Here is a 25,780-nt window from a genome sequence, read left to right as displayed (position 1 = left end):
CGATAGCAAGTAATGGACGCGCCAGAGAGGCGCCCAAATGCCATCCTAATAGCCGCATAAATATGAAAGTCAAGCACAGTGGGTCTTCGCAATATTCCGCCCCCTGCTCCACCCTCGGTAAAAGCTCGAGCCCTAATGAGGGATTTCTATAATTCATAGTATGGGAATACCACAAGGGAGCGTCGCAAAGCTGTACTTACCGATATATTAAAGAGATTGCATCCGCAAATTCTTAAGTCATTTATGAGTTTGGCACAGTTTACAATGCTCCGTCTTCAATTACAGGACACCTCAGAGTTCATTATAGCTCAATTACTCCTACTGAACCATGCCAAATGTGATTCTGGCACAGAGCTTAGAAGATGAATTAGAGGCGAGTGCTCGCTATAATACCCCACTTTGAATTCCCATTCCAATATTCGGCATTAAATCCTGTCTCAGCAACTCGCTCTGCGTCAGTCTGAGACTCCATCCCTCGGTCTGTTCTTCCTCGTCCACCTGTGCATTGAGGAACGTATGCGCCATATAATGTTCTGCACATCTTCAGTTATCAATCTCTTGTTCGTAATGGATCCAACTGGGAGTCACAATTACGCTTAAGTATTGGGTTCAAATTGATTTCCGATACATACATAAGTCCGCATAAACGTCTCTCGTTTTACGAGATCATTTATTTATATATTTTTAATTTCCTTCTCCCATAAAACATTCAAATATTTTGTAACCCATAACAAGTATCATTCGGATGAAGGTAACAAACCGAGTCTTCATGGGGGGTGGGTAGAGAACAGGCAAAAAAAAAAAATATATATATTTTATATTTTTTCTTTATATTTATTGTAAGTTTAATATCATTCATAAGTAATTAAACAATGATATATACATATTTATAATGTGAAACGTCTGCGAGATCCACCACGGTAATCAAAATGTGATTTACTGGCGTGAAGAATCACTGGATTTTCCCTACAGTCCACTTATTAATGACAAGATGCTAAGCTAGATATATGTAAAAGTGAATTTAAAAAGGTGACATCATATAGATGGTCCATGCTCTTTGCGGTTTATAAAGTAACTTTAAATCATTGAATGTGAAAACCCTTTAAAAGGGCTTCATCTGAACACTTTTACCCGTATTCAGGGGAGGGCATTTCCCAAATGTATTCAGACCGCATGAATAGCACAGAAAAAATGAATGTAATACGCAGAGCTACACAGCGCGGAAACCTACGGTATCTAATGTAATATATAGGTATATACGGAAATGACTAGTTCCAGTCAAACTATGTTTACCAATATTAGGGGAACGTTTAATTAGGAACAAGGCCTGTTACTTTATATCTTATAAAACATTGTCATGTTGTGGTAAACAAATAGCAGAATTATGCACTAATTTATGTGTATAATATATAATAATCTTGACACCGAGGCCGATTGAGAGAATAATTTTGTTCCAATAAACTTTATCTGCAGACCTGGAGCCGCTGTTGCTGTCAGTCGTGTGATATTTTGGGTGACTTTCCCGGCTCAAACACCACACTGAGCCGATGCTTTATGGTAATGCTAATGAAGTCCGCTCCTCCATAGACTTTAGCCTGAATGGGCGATTAGGTCTACATCACTCTATTTCCCCGCAGGCAGTATGATAAGGAGTCGGAGTGTTTGTTTAGTAGATTTGGGTAGATAGAGCGAGAACTTTATAAATGGCTAATCGCGACTCGACGGCTTCTACCCATGCAATGAATAATTCTGATGCAAAGCTACTTAAGAAGAAAAAAAATCCGGAGCCCTTTACACCGTCTTATTTTTGTTCCCCACAATAATCTCCAACAATTTATTGTAGAATCTAAACATGTACAAAAAGCTTTGAAGAAGAAAAAAAAAAAAAAAAAAAAAAAAAAGGATATTTACACAAGAAAGTCAACACATCAAAGCAGGCAGACATGATAATTTTTTATCCACAAGGAAGCTTGTGGCATTTTTATTATATAGAGTGTAAAATGCAGTTCTCAGATGATAAGACATCTTGCTGTAACATACTCATTATCGCTCAATTGTGAATTTTTTTTTAATAGTTAAACTTTAGGCAAAAAAAACAAAAACAAAAAAAAAAGAAATGAGTTAAAGCCCTTAACACCCACCCAAAAAACAAACTAAGACATGGAATGTTTCCCATGGATTAATTTTAAATGCACACGCAAAAAAATTAGATTGGATTTTGTTTTGTCTTTTTAAAAATACAGCCATCTGTACAAGAAAAAAAAAAAACTACAAACATTCAAAATCATATCCCTTTTATTAAATCAAATTATTTTTTTTAGCACATACTGTGGTTAATACTAGTTTTATTTACTATGGTAAATTTGACAATTAGTTAATAAAATACTAACAAAATTCAAAATAAGGAAAAACAAAAAAAATAACAGCAAAAACAGAAAAAAAAGATCAAAGCCAAAACATGAACCCTGGAGTTAAAAAAAGTTATTACGATTCTTTTTTAAACTTTCACCTGTTAAGTGTTCCACAGTGTTTGCATTAAAGATTCTAACAGTTGATTTATTCATATTAAAAAATAATATTTATATTTTCTGACAGCACAAAATTTTTTTTTCATGTTATTATAGCTTGGATGTCCGATATACACAGGCAACAGAATAAGTGATAAAAAAAAATCACCCCTTTGCTGCCAGAAAGCCTTGCCATGCATTGCTCTACAATGCATACAGTTCAGTCTGGCAGGAGAAGGGTTAACAATCAAATTTGTTTTTTTATATTAACCCTTCAAAACCCTAGGTATTATACAAAGCCTACAAAATATGAAACTGCTCCCCCTCCCCTTTTTTTCCCCCATACACACAATACTTGTCTCGGAAAACATATTCAAATATTCGGTATTCAGAATGACATATTTCAGAACCAGATAACACGGATATTAATTCTCTTTAAAAAAAAAAAAAAATGCAATAAAATCAAATACAGTCATAATATCAAGAAAAATTAGACTTAAAACATTTAATGAATTTACAGTTAAGAATATTTAAATACACATTTCTTTTTAAAAAAAAATAGGAGTTTGTGTACACTTTGTTTTTCAAAATTTATAAGTTTTAACATTCATGATAAGACCTCCAAAGCTGTATTGTCGAGACAAAAAAGTTACAAAAAAAAAAAAAAAAATTGAGACAAATATGTTGCAATTTCAGCACCGGAGGGGGTAGAGGCTACACAGTGGAGGAATATATATGTATATATGTATTTCTAAATTTCTTGGTTCAAAAAGAATACATGTTAACACTTTTTTTTTTTCAAGGGTAGAGAAAAAACAAAAACAAAACACCCCCCAAAAAAGAAGAGGAAAAAAAAAAATACTCTCAGCACATTTATATCTTTAGTATATTATAGAATCCTGATTCTTAGCAAAGTTCAGTAAAGATTTAACCCTATGACTAGTGTTTTACAAACAGAGTCTTCATCAAAAGTTCTGCAAATCTAGAAACCTGTTACAAATTAAGGTTCGTTTTCTGCAATGATTCCAAAGGGGGATTGGGAATTAAAAATAAAACTTGCCGTCGACTGGACACTTGTTCTACTGCTCCTGAAAAAACAAGAACGAAGGGGGGGGGTTAGTTGGTGACCCTAAAGAACATGCACAGAAACAGATCACGTACCCCAACAGTCATTCAGTGAGTATTGGGGCGGTGGGCTGACGACATGTACGCAGCTCCCCCAACGCGGGGTAAGAGAAATAATCGATCCTTGCTTAGAAGCGATCATACGAGCGGCTCCGTGGTTAATTCACGTTGGACAGTCATACAGACGGCATGTAGATAAGCGTTCGGGGCTACTCACCTGGCTGTGGGTCTGAGTTTGCCCCAATGACTGCCCGTAGTAAGCCGCCTGTTGTCTGTAATACTCTGCCCACGCCATTGTGTAGTCTGGTTGTGAGCTTGGCTGAGAGGGGGCGCTGGCAGCTTGGCCTGAAGAGAGTCGAGATCAGAATATTTAGAGCGGAGAGGCCAACCTTCACAAGGTCATTACCCAACAACGCTTTCCAACGTCGTCTAGCATGCAGACGTAACAGACACCCCCCCCCCCATCTTGTAAGGCAGGCGTTACTGTAGCATCGCTATAGAAACTGCTACTTTATGACGTACTAAGAACAGCCATTACAGAAACGAGACTGCAGCTGGTTTCCCCGACCGTCTGGCTACTTACTCTGCTTCTTGTAATACTCCTCCCATGCCTTGCTGTAATCCGGCTGAGCGTTCTGCTGCTGGCTCTGTTGACCTGTACAAAAAAACAAGCATTGCTCCGTCAGCCGATGGGGTCGCTGTCTGGGAAGTCGGAGAATATTGGTTTCTCCTAAACATACTGTATATACAGAACAGAACGGGCCCTCATACATCATTACCAAAGCGCAATCATCAACGCTTCTTACATTATGAAATCGGACGCGATTCTAAAAGCTCACGGGAATATTACTACCTCAATAAGGAAATGGAATAGTAGTGTAGACAAAAAATATCTATAATCCTATTTTGCTGCTTTATCCTCATACCCGTTTGGGCGACACGTAGCACAATTCCCATAGTTCACGCACTAAAATATTTAGTAAGGAACCCCCCTGAGATGCCAGATGAACAGGTTCAGATTCTTCAAACCAAGAACTTTTTTTTAAATTTATTTTAAAGGTAGATTTCTACTTCATTGTTTAGAAATAAAAACGTCAAGATACACAGATCGAAGGATTAAGGGGAAAAAAAACAAAAAAAACAGAGTTAAGTGAATGAACCCGAAGAGGCGGACGCCACAAGTCAGGTCTTCATTCCTTTGTCGACGGCTCAGGGTCACACAGAGTGTCCACCTGCTAATTCTCACAAAAAGGACCCCCCATCAAAATCTTTTCTCAGGGAAGTCATTGAAGGACACGCCAATTAATGGACTGCAAACCGGGGATGCTCTACATCATCGGGTATTTTAGGCAGAAGGTGAAGGGGGGCCGCCGAGGGACACAATAAAACCTAAATGTTTAGATCACTTATTAGGGCAGGAGAGGGAGGAGAAAGGACTCGCTCAATTAGTTCACCAGTTGTGCCATGAATGCTTTACAGACATTTCCCTCTGGTTTTGCAAAGACACTATCTGCAAACAATAAGGTTTGTGTGACAATATAGGGGGGTGTGCGGCATTTCCATTCACGCCACCAAATGGCAAAGCAATTTAAACCCACCACACACACACTGCCGCCAAGCACGCTCATCTGGAGGAAAGAGTCATTATTAATGCTTTATCAGATGGAATGATGCCGTTTGAGCGTATTGGGTATTGTTTGAGCAGAAAACCGTTTATCCAGGCAAAAATACAAGTTAAATACTCTTAACCTTGCAAGATATCTGATGGGTGAACTAAAAGTTCTTTAAACCTAACTGCTATTTAGTTCATGGAAAGTGCTGCAAAGCCAAGATCACATATTCCAATGGACCCCTCTTTACCCGGCACGATAATAATGTCCCCGGAAGGCTAGATATCCGGAGCACACAACCTAAAACGTAGCTCTCTAGGAACACGAGGTGTCCCTTATGTGAACGGCATAAGTGCCGCCAACACCTAAAGTGGCTTATCTCCATTAGATTGAAAGACGGCGTAGGTGGAAGGAGAGGCACGGATGCTCATTTCACCTTGGAAACTGAATAGAGAAAAGGCAGAGAATAAAACCCGTTCCTTACAAGGAATTGTATTCCTTACAATAGCCGTAGAGGCAACATTCATATAAACCAAGTGTAACCAAAATTCACCCTTTACCAGGAACGCCTAATAAAAAGCAAATACGGCAATGTTGACTTAATCAGTTTTTTTAGGCATCTATTGTGTGTAGTGTTTATATTATAGCAAGTTGGCACTTGAGCGTTAAATGGCGCAGGGTGCGATCAGCTGGCGCTCCGTTCCCCAGGTACGACGTGTCGCTCACCTGGTAGTTGTTGGCCGGGCTGTTGCCACGCCTGGTAAGTGCTGCCCCAACCCTGGGTTACAAACGCCTGAGGACCACTGCAGTAAAAATGAGAAGGAATCACACGCCGTACTAATCTGCCACATTTATTGTCTATTAGAGTGAATGCATACAGGGCAATCAAATGCAAGTCATATTGGGATGCAGAGACATTAGCTGCTTAGCACACTTGTGTCACCTGAAACAAAACAGAGAACTCTGGCATCATAACCGACCCCAACTCGCTCCCATACCAAAGTGTAGCCACTCACTTCTGATGAGGTGTCGCATGTGCCTGGCTAAAAGGACTCTGCCCGAAACTGCTCGGAGCCCCTATTGCTGTACCCTAAAAGAAAAAGACAGAATAAGACTTAGAACAGATACAAGGCATGTTCTCTGCTTTTATTACTGGGATTAATGTGTTAATTCCTACACTCCAGAGATCCTTTACTTTAAATATTCTTTCGCAGATCTTTACAGAAATCACAAAACCCCCGTTCCTGGCTCACAAATACCGAGTCGCTGGTTAACTGCCCCCCTCAAGCGTCAACCTACCCCAACTTTCTCATCGATGAGATGCCTCGCCAGCTCGATCTGTTGTGGGACACCTCGGATGGTGAATATCCGGACGCTTGGATCCGTGTTGGGAGGGGGATTTCTCTGAAGCTCCACGTGGGCTCCGGATTGCTGGTTAATGCTTTTGATATTTTCACCGCCTGCAAAACAAGAGCGAAAGAACAGGATTTAGGTCCGATAACCAATATTTGGCAATGATTTCAGTGTCAAATTTAAAAGCAAATTTTGACCACTTAAAACGTTTCCCTTGTAGCGAACTGTTCTCAGTCTGGGATATTGCTTTGTTTCCAAACGCCTGATCGCAAGATATCCTTTATTATTTATTAGTGGCGCTTTAATGCTGTTCAGAATTGCATAAAAAAAATTGAAATTAAAGCAGAATTTGTTTTCCCCCCTAGAAAGAAAGAAAATAGTAATGGGGCTTGTTAGGGATATTAATGAGACAAAATAGGCAAAACCAATATTTCGTCACACACACAAAATAACGACGCTACCAAATATTGCAGTACCACATCCACAATATTAATTTAAGGAGATACCCTATATTTTATCTCCGATCCTAAATTCTTTCAGATCGACGAAAATTATAATTCAAATTAGATAGATATCGCCACGATAGTCAATCAAAAATATTTATTTATTGTGAATACAATTTATAAAATCTATATACGAGTCACACAGTGCATAATATAAAACACAACGTTCTTAAAACATGTCAAAAATAAATCTATTCAAATACAGTATATTATCGATAGTTATCAATATGAATTAGTACTTTGAGTCTAACACACAATTAATTTCCAGTCCACTCAGCAACCAAAAATTGATAATCAGGGCAGTAATAAAGATATCACTCTCTCTCTTATATTAGTTCAACTAATATGACAAATTAAAAAGTAATTTAATTGTGTCTACGAGTATTCGTGAAGTTCCTAATAGATGCAAATGATGTCAAACTTCATCTACAGGTAAAAATACCTTTTCATTATTATTATCACGGGTTATAAGCTGCAGTCTCACAAGCCGCCATATACAATAATGCAATATACTATTTCCCGGAAACAGGGAATTCTATACGAAGAAGACAAAAATCATCTCTATTCAGAATAAAAACAATTATATTTACCACCACTTGTTGCTGTTGTCCAACTGGTCCTTGTAGAAATTAATCCAGGTTCAGTGGTAAGAAATAAAGTGGGAAAGAATATAACTTTCTAAAAGTTATATAGGTTAGAACTCCAAGTAACTCTAAGAGTGAAATATGGTGCCAGGATCTTTAGATTCCAATTCTCTGGGGTAAATTTGGTGAATCAGTCCGTCCTTTTCCTTTTTTTTTTTTTTATCCAAGACATAAGCTTAAAAACAGAGCTTATTATCATAGCCTCCACCTTTTGGTAGGAATTCTCCAATCATAACGGTGGGTTTTACCCATTATAATTAGGATTTCTACTCATATTTACACCGTTGTAATTTCTTAATTTACCTGTGAGAGACGCTCTGGTCTAAGAATTAACTTAAAACCGTTACATATATGTGTTTGGAATTTATCCTTGGTCACCCTAATCGCCAGGTGCTACCTCCTAGATAGTAACTCAGGCCTTGGTAGTTACCATGTATCCCCCATTCCAAGTTACATTTCTAAGGATATGCAGCGTCTACTCCTTAACTTTCTCATGGAAGATAACATTAATTGTATCATATACACTGAAACATCATTATACATGAATACTCCTTTGTTCTCTATTATAGAGGGAACAAGGACAAAAAGAAATAATCACTACATGATTAAGTAAAATAAAATGGCTCTGACTCCATTTTGTGTTCATGTAAAATACAGAATATATGGAATACATGTTTTCTATGATAAAATATCTGACAGGCTATTGACAGTAATATGGAAGCTTTTAATGGAACGTTTACTGAGCCATATGGAGAGAATGCATTCATTGAATCACAATGAATGAAGTGATGGTCCCAGTTACGCACCCAAACAAAACTGCTTTTGCTGGGAGAGGAGACGGGGGGGGGGGGGGGCAGCAGGGGGCACACTGAGTAACAAAAACGGAAATCACTCTCACCCCATACGCCCTACCTTAACAATTAGCCGCGTCTCAATAACCCAACCGAGACTCGCACAAAGGCCTTTAATTACAGGTTTTAACTACAAGTTGATAAAACATTAAAAGTAACAAAAAAAATATTTTAAAATTCTAAACTTTAGGGCTGGACTAAACAGCCAGATTTCTAAAACCATACAGCTGGCGAGCAAAAAAAAAAACGGAAGGTTTTTTTTTTTTTTTTATTATTTCATCCGGCTGTCCGTGAAAGATTTTTCCAAAAATATCACTGAGGGGTGACAACGAAGGACCAATTCTTATTTGCGAGAGCTCGGAGCAAAATCATTAAAGCGGCAGGAAAAACGCTGTATGGGAGTAACGGAAAACAAATAATCAACAAAATTGTGATTTTAGGTACTAAAAAAAAATTAAAATATATTATATATATATATATACATTTTGCCTTACAATCGCAAACTGTTATTGCCATATATTCCATGTAGCTATACACAAGGTGTAGGACCTCGAGATGCTTTAGACAGCCTGGAACCGCTGACCCCAGTGAGCCTGTTTTATTTTTTTTTTTAAACACACCTTAATATCCATAAAGCACTTAATTGTTAACCCATTCAGCCCTGTGTAGTTCTGTAGAATGAACTACTAATAGCTGGCCCTAAACTCACAAGTAAAGAACAAAAAATGATTATCACTTGTTGAATAAGCGTGCTAATTGCTCTGGTAATTAGGGCTCTAGAGGCTCTGGTTCACAGCCAGGCATTTCATGCTGCTTCCGCAAACGGCTCGCGAGTCCTAAAGCTATTGTATCGTGCAGACGCCCGGCGGACATACACGCCGGCCAAGTGGACAGCAAACGGATAAAGAATTCACCCCCCCCCCTCACCCGCAAAGCTTGGAGGAGGACCCTCTGCTTTAGGCAGAAAGGGTGGTTGAGGCATGGAAATGCCTCTCAGGAAAGGTATAAGGGCCGGCAAAAGAGGAATCCTCAAGGCCAACAGCGAAGGATTCGCTTTGCAAAGAGGTTTCCGCTGATGGCTCAATGCAAGAAGTCGAAAGTTGATAAAGTCACAGCCAATCATCAGATGTTGAGCGGACACCCCAAAAAGACATGAAAACTACGCTACTTCAAGTGTCCAAATTTATACAAAAAAAAAAAAAAATTAACTCTGCTGTTCAGTATCAATACATTTTAGATGTGTGGAGGAACCAAGTTTTTATGCTGTTCCTGCCTTCTTTTCATGGGTTGATGCAACTCTTTAGGGTTTTTTTTCCCACTAAAAGCCATGTTTTAAACTTTGGCTTAGTCTGAAATAGCATGATTTTATCTTTTAGGTCTAGCTGTTGCTTTACAGCATTAGCTTACATTGCCATCCATACTCTGTGCAGTCTCAGAGTCCCGTCTTAGTCCTGTGCCCTTTTATCCGGGGGGGGGGGGGGGGGGGAAATAGTTGGCGGCGGTGTCAAAACTTCACACCCACCTCCCCTTCTTTTAAGAAACAAGGACCAGAGGGGCCCCGCAGCTGAATGGCTACTCGTAAAGCAATTAATCATGACAGCTAAAAGGCAGAGTGGACAGGCTTGGGCTGCCAGCCCCCTTCATTATTAATGGCATTTATCATGGAAATTTGGACCGAGCGAGGGCAGAGACCGTGCGCGGGGAGGGGTGGGAGCAGATGATCAAAAAACAGGGGGCTTCCGCTTTTCACAGAGCGAGGACGACAATTCTTAACGGCCTGTTCTGGAGTTAAACCCGCAGCGTGAAGGTGTGAGACGGACTTTCTGGTAGTCCTGGAAGTCACAAGAAGTTACAACGTAACCAGGTAAACCTAAATCAATACTGTTTGAATACAAAGGCCATTCACTCATTGAGGTAGCCACATGAACGGACACTGAGATCTACACTATACTTGTAGTAGAGTTTGTATATATATTATTTTTTTCCTTTATTATTATTATTAATTTAAAGTAAAAAACGAGTGAAATTCAATGCAGAACAACGAGTCTCTTTGGAAAGGAAAAGCTGTGGTGATCTGGCCTGCGTTATACTGAAAACACCGATCCCAGGCTGGAACGACTGGCCGCGGGACAGAGCCATTTTACCGGCCCAATAAAACCATAATTTGTTCTGCGTACAAACAGCGAGCGGCCTTGTGATTCCTGTGCCACGAGGTGTGTTCTTTCCAAGCCTTTTCTCTTACCTTTGCCAATTACCAGTCCGCATTTGTCCGCCGGCACAGTGTACGTGATCTCCTGCATGCCGCCTGGCGTACCAATATTCCAATCGCCGCGACTGCGTCCCCTCGCGCGAGCCACTGCAAGATTTCCGAAACCATCGCGTTCCTGCAGGAGAGGAGTTTTAGGGCAAAGTCTATGAATCAGATTAGGCTAATTGACAGCAGTGCAGTGTATAGGAAACAGAAGCGATACACATAACCTGTGCTAGAGTCCCGCCATTTGGGTATATAAACGTTTCTAAAGGTACCGTTTATGGCATGTTTTTCACCAAGAGGATTCCGAGAACATCTCTGAAGCAGAAAAACATATGCCTTGAAACCTTTTAATGCTGCGTCAAAACCATTTCAAACGCTATGCAATTCAACTAGCAGAGTATAGATTGTTAAACCGCTGGTATAATTTATTTTTAAGAAATCCGATAGACTTAACTTTCATTTAATCTAAAAAAAAAAAACAAGCTGCGGAACGCCGCAGTCTTATTTTATGCCTTGACAGAAGGCTGGAGAACGTAAAAGCCGCTTATGTACACAACATATTGCGAGTTAAAAGTAGCATCTCAGGAGCCAGAAACGTATATAAATGCCAGGACAGGGAAATGTCACAGAAAGGGTGAAAGCCCCCCCCCCCCCCCCTCCCGGGAAACTTGCAGTAAGCCCCCACACAAGACAGACGGCGGTCCACGGTTGTCATAAGCCGCTCACCTGTGCCGTTATAATAAGCTCGTTGATTATGTGAGCAGCGTGCTGACATCGGTCTGGGGCGCCCATTACTTGCGCCACTCGCTCGGGGCTAATTCCGTCATCTGCGGGAGACAAACACAAGCCATTTCAGCAAAGCGCCTGCTGTTCCACACAGAAACAAGCACATATAAACACGGCCGGGGTATACACTGCTACTAAAACAAGAGATTCTGCAAAAAAAACGAGAGTCTGCTACCATACAGCTTGCTTATGTTCCCATTTCTGCTGGAATTAAAAAAGGGCTCCCTTGTACGAAAAATCAGCTGGGAAGAAAAAAAAACTTTTATAGATTTCAAACTGGGACCCTTGGGGCCCTAATACGACACCCAACGAGAAAAGTTACAAACCTGGCTTGAACTGAATCCTCACTCCGGCATCATTCTGAATCTTCTTGATCATTTCACCATTCCTCCCTATTACGATTCCCACAGCGAACCGGGGTACAGGCACCTGGCCAGCAACAAAAGAAGGGTTTAATATTAGACAAATTGCTGTGGGTCAGATAACTAAAAATACCCAAATAAAAGCAGGCTTTCCCCGGTTTTTTGTTTGCTGGTTGCGATATCTCACCGATGTAGTGTTAGGGCATTAAGTATACGCTGTGTACTAGAAATTATCTGGCACATGAAAAACCCTACTTTTTAGAAGACTTAGAGGTGCATATTCTACTTAAGAAGAAAATAAAACCATGTAAACATCAGGTTTCAACATGTATTTTATATCAAACATTTAATGTAATAAGTGAACCTCCGCCATTTTATTACCGATACTGGATGACACCGCCTGCATGATATACCCCCACTAAATTAATGGCAGTTTTTTGGTAGCCCTTTTCACAAAGGCAAGTATTCTGTTCATCACAATGAATTTACATAAAAGACTAGCAGTATTTTAGAAACTTCTGTTAATCTGTTAAATAAAATGACCCCCCCCCCCCCAAGGTACAGTGGGAACCCCATTTGAAATGCAGATACAAAACAAGATTTACGATTGGATGTGAAGCAGATTCAGGCCGTTTACCTCTACGTTGCATCCACCCATCCTGGAGCTGAAGTCACTACGGACACCCCTGAAGTCAATCTGGTCCTTTTCTCGTATGATCTCCAGAACCAAGTCTCTCGCTTGCTGCAGAATCAGAGAAATTGATAAAAGCCATGAGAAGGGTCGCCATATTTGCAACACACAGCTTCCCCGCCAGACAGCCAGGATTTGCTAAAACCCACAATGAGTTAACTGTCTCTTTGCAGGTGTATTAACCCCTTTGTGGGCAGAGCGAAGGCCTGTACGCTTATCAGAGCAATGCGCCGTGCCCCTTCCCCGTGCCAGCACGCCAGCTTCTTGGCATAAGCACCTGCTAAAAAGTAATGCGTATTTACAGCACCAAAACATAATTCCGTTCTCCTGCCGGGGGCCTTTATCCCGGTGGGAGACGGAAACACGGCTGGTGTGATAAACACTGGAGCGTATCTGCTCTGGTGTGACTTTTCATGACGGGCTTTATACAGCGCACCAGAGGAAAATGTTTTATACAGAGTGCATTTGCCTAAACCCTCACGCTGCCTGAAGGGCAAAGTCATTCATTACAAAACATGCGCACAGCAGCCGGCAAATCGGCGCCGTTTGTAGAGAGAACAGAATGGACGTACCTGTACTTTGAAAGGGTCTCCTGTGATCCTAAGCGGCTTGTCTGCCCCGGTCGGTAATGGGCCATCTTGGATCATAATCATTTTAACGCCGGTCCTCTCCTATAAATAAATAAATAGCTTGTGTTCACAGCGTTGCGCTACTCAAACTTGTCGGAGAAAGTGTTTTCCTTTCAGGGCTTAATGGCAATGATTCTGTCCACCGTGTGTTTAACGCCTCAATTTTTCTTTTTAACAGAAACGAACGTAGCAAAAGCACTTCTAATCATCTCCTGCTATACGAAGACGCGGGGGAGCTAAAGTCCCGCCATAACAGGCACCCAGTGGGTTCAATACTAACCGGGACAATCTACACGGACATTAGAACACAGCGGAACGTGAACCCTTTTCCACATTTTAATATTTAGATTACAAGCCGAAGATCAGATTTCCTGTGTGTGTCTGAGTGGTGTGAATATTTTGACAAGGCTACCTATGCCATTTAACCCTTCTGCAGCCACCAGACCTACTGAGCGTGCTCAAACGTCACATGTCCCGTAAATTAATCAGCTCGGTCAGCCGAGCGGTGGTGTAAAAGAGCACCGGTAAGAGATCTGGTGGTAAGCTAGCATGCGATCTGTCCATTTCCCGCGCTCGGCAGATCCAGCGAAGAACCTAGCGGCATTCTGTCGGTTCTACCGACGCAGAAACCTCTCACGTGGGCCAAGAAGCCGCCTTCTTTGGGGAGGGTGTTTTAGGCTAATGTTTAACATCTCAGAGAAATACAGAGGGATGAAAAGGTAAAAGTGAATTTTAAAAAAATGACAATACCCACAGCTTTTAGAGAATATATTCTCTGTCACGTAAAGGGTTTAGGAACAAAAATGTGGGTTTTTTTGGGGGTAAAAGCTACACAAGCACAGTAGATTAAATATTAGAAGCAGCTCACACTTCTGTGCAAATTAACATCCTACAAAGCATGTCCCACACTGAGCATAATTACACTCTTATACCTGCTGCAGAACAAAACTATTAGCAGAAGAAATTAGAAGGCGCTAAAAAAAGGAGGAAAAAGGAGGGAGCACCGGTAGGAAGATCTTAGGACTCGAGAGAACTCGTGTTTAACCCTCTTACTGCTGTAACAGTAGCAAGATTCTGCAATTGCGTTACAACCATAGTGTTAGGAAGGACAGCATTTTGGTAACCAGTACCTGCAACTGTTTAATGGTGTCGCCTCCTTTGCCGATTACTAGACCGACTTTAGAAGCCGGAATTAAGATCTCCTGGACTGTGTTGTTTCCGTCCATGTCGTTATGGAAGCCTGGCCCGTTCCGACAGCGTTCGACAATCTGTCCTAAAAGACGCTTTGCATGTCTGCGGGAAGAAGCACCGAGAAGCGAGTTATAAGGACAGGTAGGATCTAGAATATAAACCATTATTCTGCCGACACCCCACACCGCAAATAGGATCTTTTATTTTAAGCCTAGACAGTCACAATAGAGAAAGTAAATGGTGCACACACCTAACACGACGCTGACATTTCGCTCGTAGTAATCAAAATTTATCCAAGTAAAACATTTGTCCACGTTAACATCAAAGCATACTATGGAAAAGTTATCCGAAAATATTTTATTTATATAGATTCCACGCGGGCAATTATTAGAAAGGCTTAGAGATGAATCTGTTATAAGGAGGTTTTATTGTCTGGATATATTCCCCACGGCAGAGACGGTGTTCAGAAAGAACACTCACGTCTGCGACAATTCTGTTTTTTTCACCTAGAGGTTTCACTGTACAAGATCCAGGGCAAGCGGTTTATATTATAATATATATATATATATATATATATATATATACACACACACACACACATATACCAACAGAAACCCTGTGGCTTTCTAAGTAATGTGCAGTTGCCTATAACAGTTATTCCAGTTCATTGCTCACAGTAGCCGGTCATAAACGGGGGGCTTTGGAACGCCCCTATAACTCCAGAGACCAACATGGGTGCAGTAAGGTCTATTATTTTTGGAGCGTCTGGGGAGGAGGGGGGGGGGCTGATGCCCAATGCCAGCTCTAAGTAGAGAGCACAACAGGACAAAATACACATAGATATATACACACAGAAACTGCATCGTCTCTGCCTGCTGCGACAACCTTTCAAGGACCTTTGTATTCGCTCGCTAAGCGAAAAAAAAAAGCACAGTAATTGTGGAAGCAAGATTGCAGCTTTTGGGAAAGAAAAAGGGAGGGGAGGCATGGGGGTGGATTTCAAGGAGATTACACTATTGCGATTTTGGCATTTTAGACCAGGAACTAATCACAAAGAGCTTGTAAGGGAGACAACGACCTGTACGGCAGTGTCGTCGATATACCTTAATTTGAAGATTTGGGGGGACAAAAAACAAAACAAAAAAATTATATACACAAGAACCCCTTACTCTATGCTTTCCGGTGCACCAGTCAGGACGCAGGATCTCTCCGGCAAACCACCGCTATCTGCAACAAAATATAAACAGCAGTTAGAATCCAGAGTTAATATGCATATTTAGGGTTGGAAACGCTAGCTTTCGGACACAGGAACACAATTCACTTTAAACTCCGATAGCCTCCCCACCGCAGAGAGGTTCACTTATTTTGGCAAACAAAAAGTTTACTTCCAGTTGGGTAAGCGTGTCTGGGATGGATTATGCAGATGGTTTACCTGGCGCTATTTGAATCTTGCAACCAGATTCTGTCTGGATCCGTGAGATCTGCTCTCCACCGCGACCAATTACTGAAACAAGGATAAAAGGAGAGAAAAAAAAAAAAATCACGTCTCATCTTGGATCTCCTATTCTATGTTGGTTCTCGACACCTTTGTTCCAACAATGGCTCTCCACCAATTACAGGTGAGACATTTTCAGAAGGATGGGACGTGTCCTCTAATTAAAGTGTCTCTAACAGTGAAAGATTCAATATGGTCACATGTATGAAGGGCTGTATGCAAGCATTAGGAGGCCCAAGCCTAAAAACAGACGGGCCACCAGTTACAGACTCCACCAGTTAGTGATTCTGCCACAATGTAGGGGAATGAAACTACTAGGGACCTTCAATGTGAAACTTACTGAATCCCACCATCTTGTCAGGCACTTTAAATTCTTCTGTCATCACAGTTCTAAAACAAGGGAGGAAAATGTCAGAATGAGGAGAAAAGGCGACCCTTAAATTTACACAACAGACAACCATCTTTTACCTAAAGTGATCTATTCTGACACCCTTCCACCCGAATCACTGAATCTAGGCAATGCTTCTTAAGTTAGGACTTGCAGCACCCAGAAAGTTTCTAGTAGGCTTTCCTTCCACTATTAGATTTCATGTAAAACTTTTTACAATAAAGTCATATGTACCGGTTTAATTCTACATCAGTGACCCTAAAAGGCTTCTGATTGGCTGAGACAGCAAATAGCTTACATTACAAACTGCTTGTCAGATAGCTATATTAACCTTTCTTTACGTAATAGACTTAGAGACTTTTGACTTTGCACATGGCCATCCTTCTCCAAGCTCTCATCTTCTCTATTAAATTATGTTTTTAGTCCATTAGCCATTTTTGGGGGGGGGAAAACATGCGGATTAGCGTAGAAGAAACACCCCCCCCTTTTCTCAAGTCTCAAAAACACCGCTTGTCTCATACTAGTCTACAGATGGCAGATCAATAAACAATTAGATTGCGATCAATAAATAATAAAACATAGCCCACTGCTTACCTTTGATGTACCAGGGCTCCTAACTGGTTACCAACTGTGGAAGAGAAAGAAAAGATGGAGGAAAATGAAAAGTATTATTTCGGATAAGCCAACTTCATCTTAGTGGAAAAATACATTCTGTCTAAAGAGCTGGAGGTAAAAAGAGGAGGGGGGGGGGGCAAATAGTCTCCGTGGCTAAAATAAATGCATTATGGGAATCTCATTGAGGGAAACGGAAACTGCAAAGGCCAGCTGGGCGACCGATGGGACATTGATCGCATGCTTTCATGTGCCGAAATAAGGAGAACATACTGCAAGTCCCCCCCCCAACATCCCGGGTTACTTGAGAATATAATACACAGGAGAGAAGGGAAATCTTTAAATCCTCCCGCGTAGCCACCAAATTAAACATGATGTAAAAGATTAAGCAGATTGGCACGCACATGAATACAGGCCAAGAGTGGAGCTAAAGACACGTCTGCTTTTTAAACAGATCAATAAGCCAGATAATAGGGACGCGTTTTGCTCTCCATAAAGAGATGGTAGAACAAGTCCATCGGGAGCGAGACGGGCCGGGGGACTCCTGATCGCTCAGAATCCCAAATCTAACCGTTTTTCAATGGTGCTTATTTACAAAATGATTTGCGGTGCCGACACTACGCATGTCAAATAACCAACAGGTGGTACCAGGGGTCTACAGACAATCTTGAATAAACACAATCTTGGCTGGATTTCCCAAGATCATATCACTTCCTGAGCCAAGAGAGAAGACCAAGTCATTCCGACCACCAAGGAATACATCAGGATAAAAGATGTACAGAGCAACAGATAAATGGCGCCAATTACTTTTCATATCAACCTTGCCTTATTTCAGAAACACTTTGTCACTGGAATTCCGTGAAAAGTCCACGTGCGTTCCAAAACACAGAGCCGGCCGTCCACCATGAATCCGACCTCGGCCTTTACATCCCAATGGATAACATGCGTTTCGTACGTTTGTGGAACAGGCGCTATTCCAAAAGGCAATCATAGAGACCAACTTTTAAAGTTTGTAACAACCAGAGCTTGTTCTTGTAACGATTGAAGAGTTGTAGGCAAAACATGCCGCACAACAGACTTGGGGGGGGGGCAGTCCCATGGAACCCCCCCAGCACTCTATACCGATAATGTAGGTCAGTGTTGACAAAAACCTGTTTTCCCTTATCTTGTTCCAATTAACTTATCGGCAGCCCTGGAGGCCACCATTTTGTTTCAGTCATGTGATATTTGGGGTGACTTTCCCGGCACACTAAGTTGGTGCTTTATGGCAATGCTAATGAAGTCCACTCCTCTACAGAACGTATTAGAGGGTGATTAAGGCCAAGACATTCCATTGTTTCCCACGGGCGGTACTCAGGGCGCTCGTAGACTGGGGGCTCAGATAACAGCGAGAACTCATAAATGGTGAATATGCATCTGCTTAAAGCCATAAGAACATATTGAAATGCATAATGGAGGCCGTTACCCATTTCTCGGCGTGTAAACAAGTGATTTCTATTAAAATGTAAAAGCTACACGAGTCTCATTTCCTCCTCACCATCTGCTTCTACTGCACCAAGCAGCAGCCATTCCTGCGCATGCAGTAAAACGCACCGGTAACCCCGCATAACGGACACCGTTACTTATAAGAAGGGCTATAGTGTATCCAACGCGCGCCATGTAAGTGTAAAGAAAACATCTTCATTCAAACGAGTCTGGAAAGGTTCCAATAGAAGGCACTAGTATTTGTGGCATGGCGTCATGTGGATGAATCACTTCCTAGCCTCAGGTACACGGCAGCCGCCGACAGCTCCCCTCCTCTTTCACGCGTTTGATAACAGGCAGGAACCAGGATATTTCCCAGAAAACCTCAAACTTCATATTTTGAATTCTGCAGCACTTCCTCCAGGCCAAAAACTCCACGCAGCGTTAAGCGCATCACAGCACACGTCATGCTATGGATCATATATACCAGGCTTTGATGATGCAATACTCTAAATTCTTTAATTTGAGACTAAAAAGCCTCCTACTTGGCCTCATAAATCATCCAAGTAACACCCCTCAGATTGTCAAGCAGCGCACAGCCAATGGGGGGGGGAAGACATTTCTGCCCTGCTTTACCACTGGCTGCATGGTCTTCTCCAGACCACGGGCAGATAGACTAATGTAATTTAATATGCACATGCAGGTTGTATACTTATATTTATTAAAACGATCGGGGACAAAGGTGGAAGGCGAGTAAACGTGCAAGCGTTTAGTGTAAATTGGTCTCTTCATACTAAACACTCATGCTTCAGCATCTCAATGCCCCACCGCCAAGAACCAATACACGGCATGCAGGGGAGGGTAGATAAACTATTACACCGAGGGGGTTTGTGTTCTCCTCCTCCTCCAAGCTACAGACCAGGCTACGGAGGGGCAACATGCAGAGTCTGGTCCAATGACAGATACCCCGATAGGAAAGGAGTGTGTGTGTGTGTGGGGGGTACTTACGATCATTCACAGGTGCCAATTTTTTACAATCCGGCTGGTCTGTCAGATGGAGAAGAGAAAGAGGAGGAAGAGAGGGACACAGCGCTCTTATTCAAGGTGAATTAGTAAGGCATGCGGAAGACTACAGAGGAGAAAAGATTTAAGGTCAAGGGGAAAGTCAGAGACACTATATGGAATAGCTAGGAACACGAGGAGTTGGCACCAAAACTGCTCTGAAACGGGTAAAAGAAGTATTATATGTCCTCCCAATTAGTATTAATTGGTTTGTCTTTTAATCAGTAGGCGTAGCATGTATACTATCAGTGGTCCGCTAATACACTCGATTGGCTCAGCTTCCATTGAGTAGAACGGTGCTACCGAGCATGTGCAAGACGTGTACACACACACACACACACACACACACACACACACACTGCGCATTTAGTAGATCGAGCAGTGGGTGGAGTTAAATGACACGGAACCATCGTTTTCTAACCCCATCACCAACGCCCGGGCTGATTTGCATGCAGTAAATGACATCAGAGTCCATGCGCAACGGACTCCAACATGCATTTAAAGTTATAATGGGTTGCAGCGGACCTTTAAGTCTTGTGCAACCGAGTTCAGGATTCTTAGAGACGCGGAGCGCCCAAACACACAAATTCTGACTCATTCACCGTAAGTCAGGCAACAGAGACAGGCAATGTTTGTTGTTGCTATAGAAACTGAAACGGCTTCTTAAAATTGTGTTTCTGAACGCGATTAAAGCCCCAAGAAAACGGCAGATCTGCCAAGCTTTATTTGCTCAGCACACTGGCGCGCAATTTAACTTGGAAGCCACTTTTAATAATTCCAACACACAATCCAGTCGGATTAGTGATACCGCTAATAAAACAACCCACCTAACAAGGTAACCGGAACTTAATTTAACTCTTTGGTACGGTGCTCCCCCCGCGTCATATACGACATAGAACTCGGTGGCAGAGCCAGCGAGTCTTAAAAAGTATTTATCTTTGAAGAGCGGTCATTATTTGTCCTGATATGCTATTTATAAATAGCATGTTTCCGCCTGCCGGGGGGCCGCATGCACGCGATGTTTAAGCCCCCGCTCTGTGAGATTCTAACGGCGTGGCGCGGCTCTGTCAACGCAGGACCCGACGCTCAAGAAATGCAATAGGATCAAATAACAGCAGCTGTTGCGTATACGTTCAGCAAGCAGTCGATCGAGGGCTAGAGGTGAGTAAACAAAAGGCTGGCGAGATGAAGGAACAAAGTAAACATTAAACAACATCGCTGGTTTACAAAATCCACGCAGCGGCTGCAAACGCCTAAGCAGAAAACGGCCGAGCGGATCTTTGCATCACTTCTGTGGAACGAGCTACGTTTAAAAAAAAAAAAAATGTTACGACTTGGGGAGGAAAAAAATACCAAGTTCTTAAAGGTACGATCAACCCCGTGGAACCTGCCGTAACGTGTGTGCTGACCGCCAACTGTTTGACCTCAAGAAGTGCCGGCTCCTAGAACAACGAAATCATTTACCAGGCTCGATAGGCGCTGACCAGGCTGTGTATTGCGGTTATGTTTAAACACTAGAGTTTTAAGCCCGCGCAGCACTGAACACACCACTTGTTCTTCCATTAAACACTGCGGAGGTGACAGGGCTTTCTATATTTGGATAGCAACGGAGCGACGTTTTTAAATAGTGAAGGGGCCACGGCAATACGTTACCGCGACAGATCCGCTCGTGCAAACACAAAGACGTGTGCCCGGGCCCTAACAGATACTACGTCCGAGCACATTTATTATATTAGATTTAATTATTCAGCTGTAGTTAGAACTTTGAAGCGAACGGCACACAGATTTTAAGGAAGCACAGAACGGAAGAGAATTAGACGCACACACAAACAAGGCGCCAGGAGGAAAATAATAGCAAAACCCAATCGCTTAACGCGCATGCTTCAGAAGTAACTTCATGCAGAAGGTGTATTTTTTTTCCTCCTATTTTTATCATACCCAACATTAGCTGCTTAGGTGTAGAATATTTTATAGCGTGAATTTATCTTAATATAACTGACCAAAATAGCCTACATTTTCTAAAAATGCAGAATAAATAAAAATAAAAAACCAAAAGCAAGATTTTTTTTTTTGGTATTGAATTAAACTGATAAGTTGTTAAAAGCTTCCTGCAGCCGGAGGGGAAAGTTGCCTCCACTGTCACTGAACAGATACAGGAATGCCAGAGGTGAGAGAGCCTGAAACAGATACCGGTCAGCAGCGATCGTCCACTAAAACTCTGGACTTTAATAAGAGGCCGTTCGCCCCGTCAAGTTAAGATAGATCATTAACAGAAGTAAACAGCTGGAAAGAGACGGGACAGAAAACACAAAGCGTGTGCCGCTGGAAGGCCTGTGGACCGCTACAGCCGCACACGCTTGCATAAACACCACAAGCCAGGCAAGTGAACATTGTGTCCGAGTTATTGCACCGTCTTACCTCCATCGTCGAGGGGTCTTTTTTGCACGCCGTAACCATATACTGACGGGTCGACGAGCGAGCCAGAATTATTCAAGTGTGGGATGCCATCGATTTTAGCAGCTATCTGTAAGAGAAAAAGGCCAAAGGCATAAGTGGAACAGCAGCAGCAACGCGGGAAGCCCGGGGGTTAGGAGGAATATATTAAGCCACACAATTAGCTGCCTAGAATCTCTAAGCTCTCGAACATACAGAGCTCTTTAATTAGTTTTAAGCGAGCCGGACCAAGGGACAGGCCCGAGCCAGCCACAGATATCCAGGCGGTAAGACGGCCGGCGCAGACTGCGCTACAATTAGCCAACGAAAACATCTCCCAGCGTGAATCAATTGAATTCAGTTACAAGCCGGCGGCTGAAGTTATTCCCGGTTTTTGGAAGCTTGCCCGCTTTTATTGTTTCAGGGGAGCAGCGGTTAACGTCACAGCACTGACTGGGCATGACAGTCAATATGAATATGAAATGGATTTACAGCCAGTCGCAGGGCATTCCAAGCGGGACTGCAGCTTTACTAGCCATTGCATGGGGAGGAGGACACAGCGGAGGGCTCTGCCAGGTAGGTAAAAGTCAACGTGACATGAGAAGATCTTAGCCACATTAGCCAGCTCTCCGAGTTAATCTGCGTGTGCGTGTGTGACCTTGGGGGATGATGGAGGCAGCCGACGCTCAGATCCGTGCACGAGAACTTCCAACGCTACGACCGCACACCACCCCTCAACAACGCAGCGGTCTCTGCACACTCACTGCTTTGCCGGGCTAGAGATATTTTCACGTTCCAAGCGCAATCTATTAAACAAGTATTACCGAGTAAACATTAAAAGCAAGTGTCTGGATGTAATGTACTCGCGGCCGGCGTTTGCAAAAGCAAAATAAACTAAACAGAGGGCCTTTGTTGAGAAATATTCTGCAATCTGTTTCTAAAACGGTAACATGTTTGTAGAGCGTAATCTTTTCGCTCTTAAAAGTGTGTTGTTTTTTTTTTATACAAACACCAAAAGTACATAAAAGGGCAACGGAACATATTTGGGCTAAGCTGGGAACGTGATAAAACTTTAGATCAGGTTTGAGGCAGGTATCCCCAGCTTTCTGTAACATATCTTCACGCTACGTGCCTTTCCATATGTTATATTTATACGCGCAAGGCTGCAAGCTGCGACAGCAGAAGCCGCTGTGATTCTCCCCAAAACGTAAGTGTAAAGCTTTTTGCTTTAAGAGTCGATTAGACTTTTCTGCAAGTTCCAAAAAGCTTTGGTGTTGGGTCTGATTGGCCAACACGCTACCTTCTTGAAAGCCACACACCTTCATGACAATGGTTTCACGCTATGTGAACAGGTGATCATGTCAAACTAAATCATCCCGTGGATGGCATTTCTACACGCCAAGGGTTTTTAAGTGTCCGTTTTGAGGACTGAAGTCATCGTCGGGACTTTGTCACCGTCCTTTTACTAGTCTTACTGATCACCAGCGCGTGAATAAAAAAAAAAAAAAAAAAAAAAAGAGTACCCAAGTTACTTGGGGACTAAAGACGCTGGACATTATTATATGCTTTCATGATGTAAGCCTCGAGCCGGCAGGAACGGAAGAAAAAAAAAAATGTAGATTAGGAACATCTGTGATATTTCTGGATTGGTGCAAAAATAAAGAGCAAACCAAACCTGATAACTTATCACGCTCGCCTCAGAAGAGAGAAACGCTGAGCGGCTCCTTTCAGCAGAATCTCAGGGGTTTCTGCTTTAACCAGATCACACGGAACGCTGGACTATTTTAAATTAGTTATCTAAACAACCAAAGTTGGGTTTGTTTTTTTTTTATATTAAAAAGGAAAATGTAGGCAATAGATGTTATTAAAAAAAATGCAATATTGGCTTTACCAATTGCCCGCAATCCATACTATTATTTTGAACTTTCTAGGAAAAAATATTGTATTATCCAAATACTTTGCGATAAAAAACAGCCATCTTGGCTTTAGCCAAAGACATCCCTATAGAGAGACGACCTATGGGTTCTCACGCTATCCTTGACCTCTGCAGGTGCAAGGTCATAAGGCAAGATCACCTATTTTCCTGCACAGATAAAGAAAGCAGAGATCAAATGATTAGTTTTTCAGAGCGCCTTTTAATAAAATACACGTTCTAAAAACGTGGGATTTTCAGAAAATGGGGGAAAAAAAGATGAGTATAAACAAAGTTCTCAAGCTGTAGGTCACAGAAGTGGGGGCTGGGATGCAAACCTAAGAAAAGATTTCAGTAGAAGGGTTAGAAAGTAGCTCAATGGCAGTTACCTAACCCCCCCCCACTCCACAGCAAACCTGCGCCGAGCCATTTGCTGAGGATGATGGGGGTTGGAATTAAAATGGCTGGAATAATACCACTAAAATGTGATTATCCAGGATAGCACGCACGCAGAAATTAGTGAAACATTAACTTTTTAGTATTCTAGAATACGTGTAGGAAGGCGGCATGCAAATTGAAGTGCGAGCGTGAGAACGTTATGCGGAGATTCAGAGAAGGCAGGTAATTAAAGGGTTAAGAGTCGCGTAAAAGTATCTTTATTCAGTCTTTCCATGGTAATGAAACACTGTAAATATGTTAATTATACTATATAGGTAGGGGTCCAGAAGAATGGGCCAAAAAAGTCAGCATTAAGTGTAAAGTGCAGAAGACAGAGTTTGTTTTCTAAAAATAAAAAAGAACATATCTGGAGGACATAAAAAGTTAAGACTGGGACATTAAAGGCACCATTTTAACTCCTACCTGACCAAACAGGGATTATAACCCCTAGGCATGGCATATGAGGGGTGAAAAGTGGGCTGGAGGCCATAAGCATGGGTCTGGACACCCAGAGCACTAACGCTGGCTGTGCATACGTGCAGTGATAAGTATACTGTGGCCATTATTGTGTTGGCCATAAGCAGGAGGCCTGTGCTGGGGGTGGGGGCGGAGGGTAGGCCTGGAGCCCAGGAGAAGGCCTCAGACCTCTCTAACAGTTACCTACCAGGGGGAAAGCGTGTCAAGGAGGCATTTAGGGACTCCACAGTCCCCCTGAAGGCCTCCTACTCCCACTCTGCGGCTTTCACCTTCCTACCGTCGTTCTAGTTGAGGCCTACCCCACCCTCCCCCGTACCGACTACTTCTCGAACCCCGCCGGCCTCACCTGCCGAACCCGGTGCAGCGCGTCGGCGAATCCCTCGGACTTGATCCCCACGGGAGCCGCGCTCTGTCCCTGCACCAGCTCGGCCATGGCACCCGCCACCCACAGGAGGAGGCCGCCGCTACACCGACCTCACTCACTGCGCACGGGACCCAGAAACGGAAACTAGGCTACCACAAGAGGAACTACTTCCGCCGGAATGAAAGTAGGGAAGCTGGCGCGTACTGTAAAAGATAGGGCAGTTTCATGATGACGTATGAGGAAGGCCAGATCGAGGCACCCCTCAGACCGGAAGTACCCGGTACGGACATGTGAGCGGCAGGAGATGAGCCAGGCATAAGGGGGGGGGATTGGAAAGTTTGTTTCTTGGCCGTGAAAGTTATATTCGTCACATTTCTTATTTTAAGAAATAAAGTTTTATGGTTAATAATGATGATAATGATGATTAGGGTTCTCTCTTATCATTATTTCCTACCTATAGCCGATATCTGTACAAAGTAAGGGCTTCATCTCTGCCACGTGTACCAGTTTCACTTTGGTGTCACGTCCCCCTTTTATTGGCTAACAGTGTTTAGCAGGAAAATTAATTTTACTATTCAGGTCAATATTATAACTTTTTGTTGGACCAAACAGTGATTACATTATATTAT

At 42.4% G+C, this 25,780-nt stretch overlaps 1 protein-coding gene across 1 annotated transcript; it reads right to left on the bottom strand.

Moving 5' to 3' along the window:
- Positions 1-3,544: 3,544 nt before the first annotated feature.
- On the bottom strand, positions 3,545-25,220 carry LOC149281765 (far upstream element-binding protein 3-like). Its single transcript, XM_089498940.1, has 18 exons — positions 25,134-25,220; positions 21,946-22,051; positions 16,984-17,017; positions 16,342-16,391; positions 15,939-16,010; positions 15,676-15,733; positions 14,446-14,608; positions 13,259-13,357; positions 12,633-12,737; positions 11,960-12,062; positions 11,574-11,674; positions 10,836-10,977; positions 6,542-6,702; positions 6,259-6,332; positions 5,969-6,045; positions 4,216-4,287; positions 3,850-3,977; positions 3,545-3,595 (listed from the first exon to the last, which is right to left on the bottom strand). The coding sequence occupies exons 1-18, from the start codon at positions 25,218-25,220 to the stop codon at positions 3,587-3,589; spliced, it is 1,641 nt and encodes a 546-aa protein (XP_089355066.1). The 3' UTR covers positions 3,545-3,586.
- Positions 25,221-25,780: the final 560 nt, after the last annotated feature.

The sequence above is a fragment of the Sceloporus occidentalis genome, unplaced genomic scaffold (assembly GCF_023333645.1).
Source record: "Sceloporus occidentalis isolate IW3139 unplaced genomic scaffold, rSceOcc1.0.p SCAF_127, whole genome shotgun sequence".
Lineage (NCBI taxonomy): Eukaryota > Metazoa > Chordata > Lepidosauria > Squamata > Phrynosomatidae > Sceloporus > Sceloporus occidentalis.
The sequence above is the reverse complement of the archived record's forward strand: the minus strand, read 5'-3'. Positions and strand labels throughout refer to the sequence as shown.

Coding starts and splice junctions, on each gene's coding strand:
- LOC149281765 (XM_089498940.1), bottom strand. CDS start 25,220: ATGGCCGAGCTGGTGCAGGGACAGAGCGCGGCTCCCGTGGGGATCAAG. Junction 4,288..5,968: donor GCCCGGCCAACAACTACCAG/GTGAGCGACACG, acceptor TTTTTTGTACAG/GTCAACAGAGCCAGCAGCAG. Junction 3,978..4,215: donor GGAGTATTACAAGAAGCAGA/GTAAGTAGCCAG, acceptor GACTCTCTTCAG/GCCAAGCTGCCAGCGCCCCC.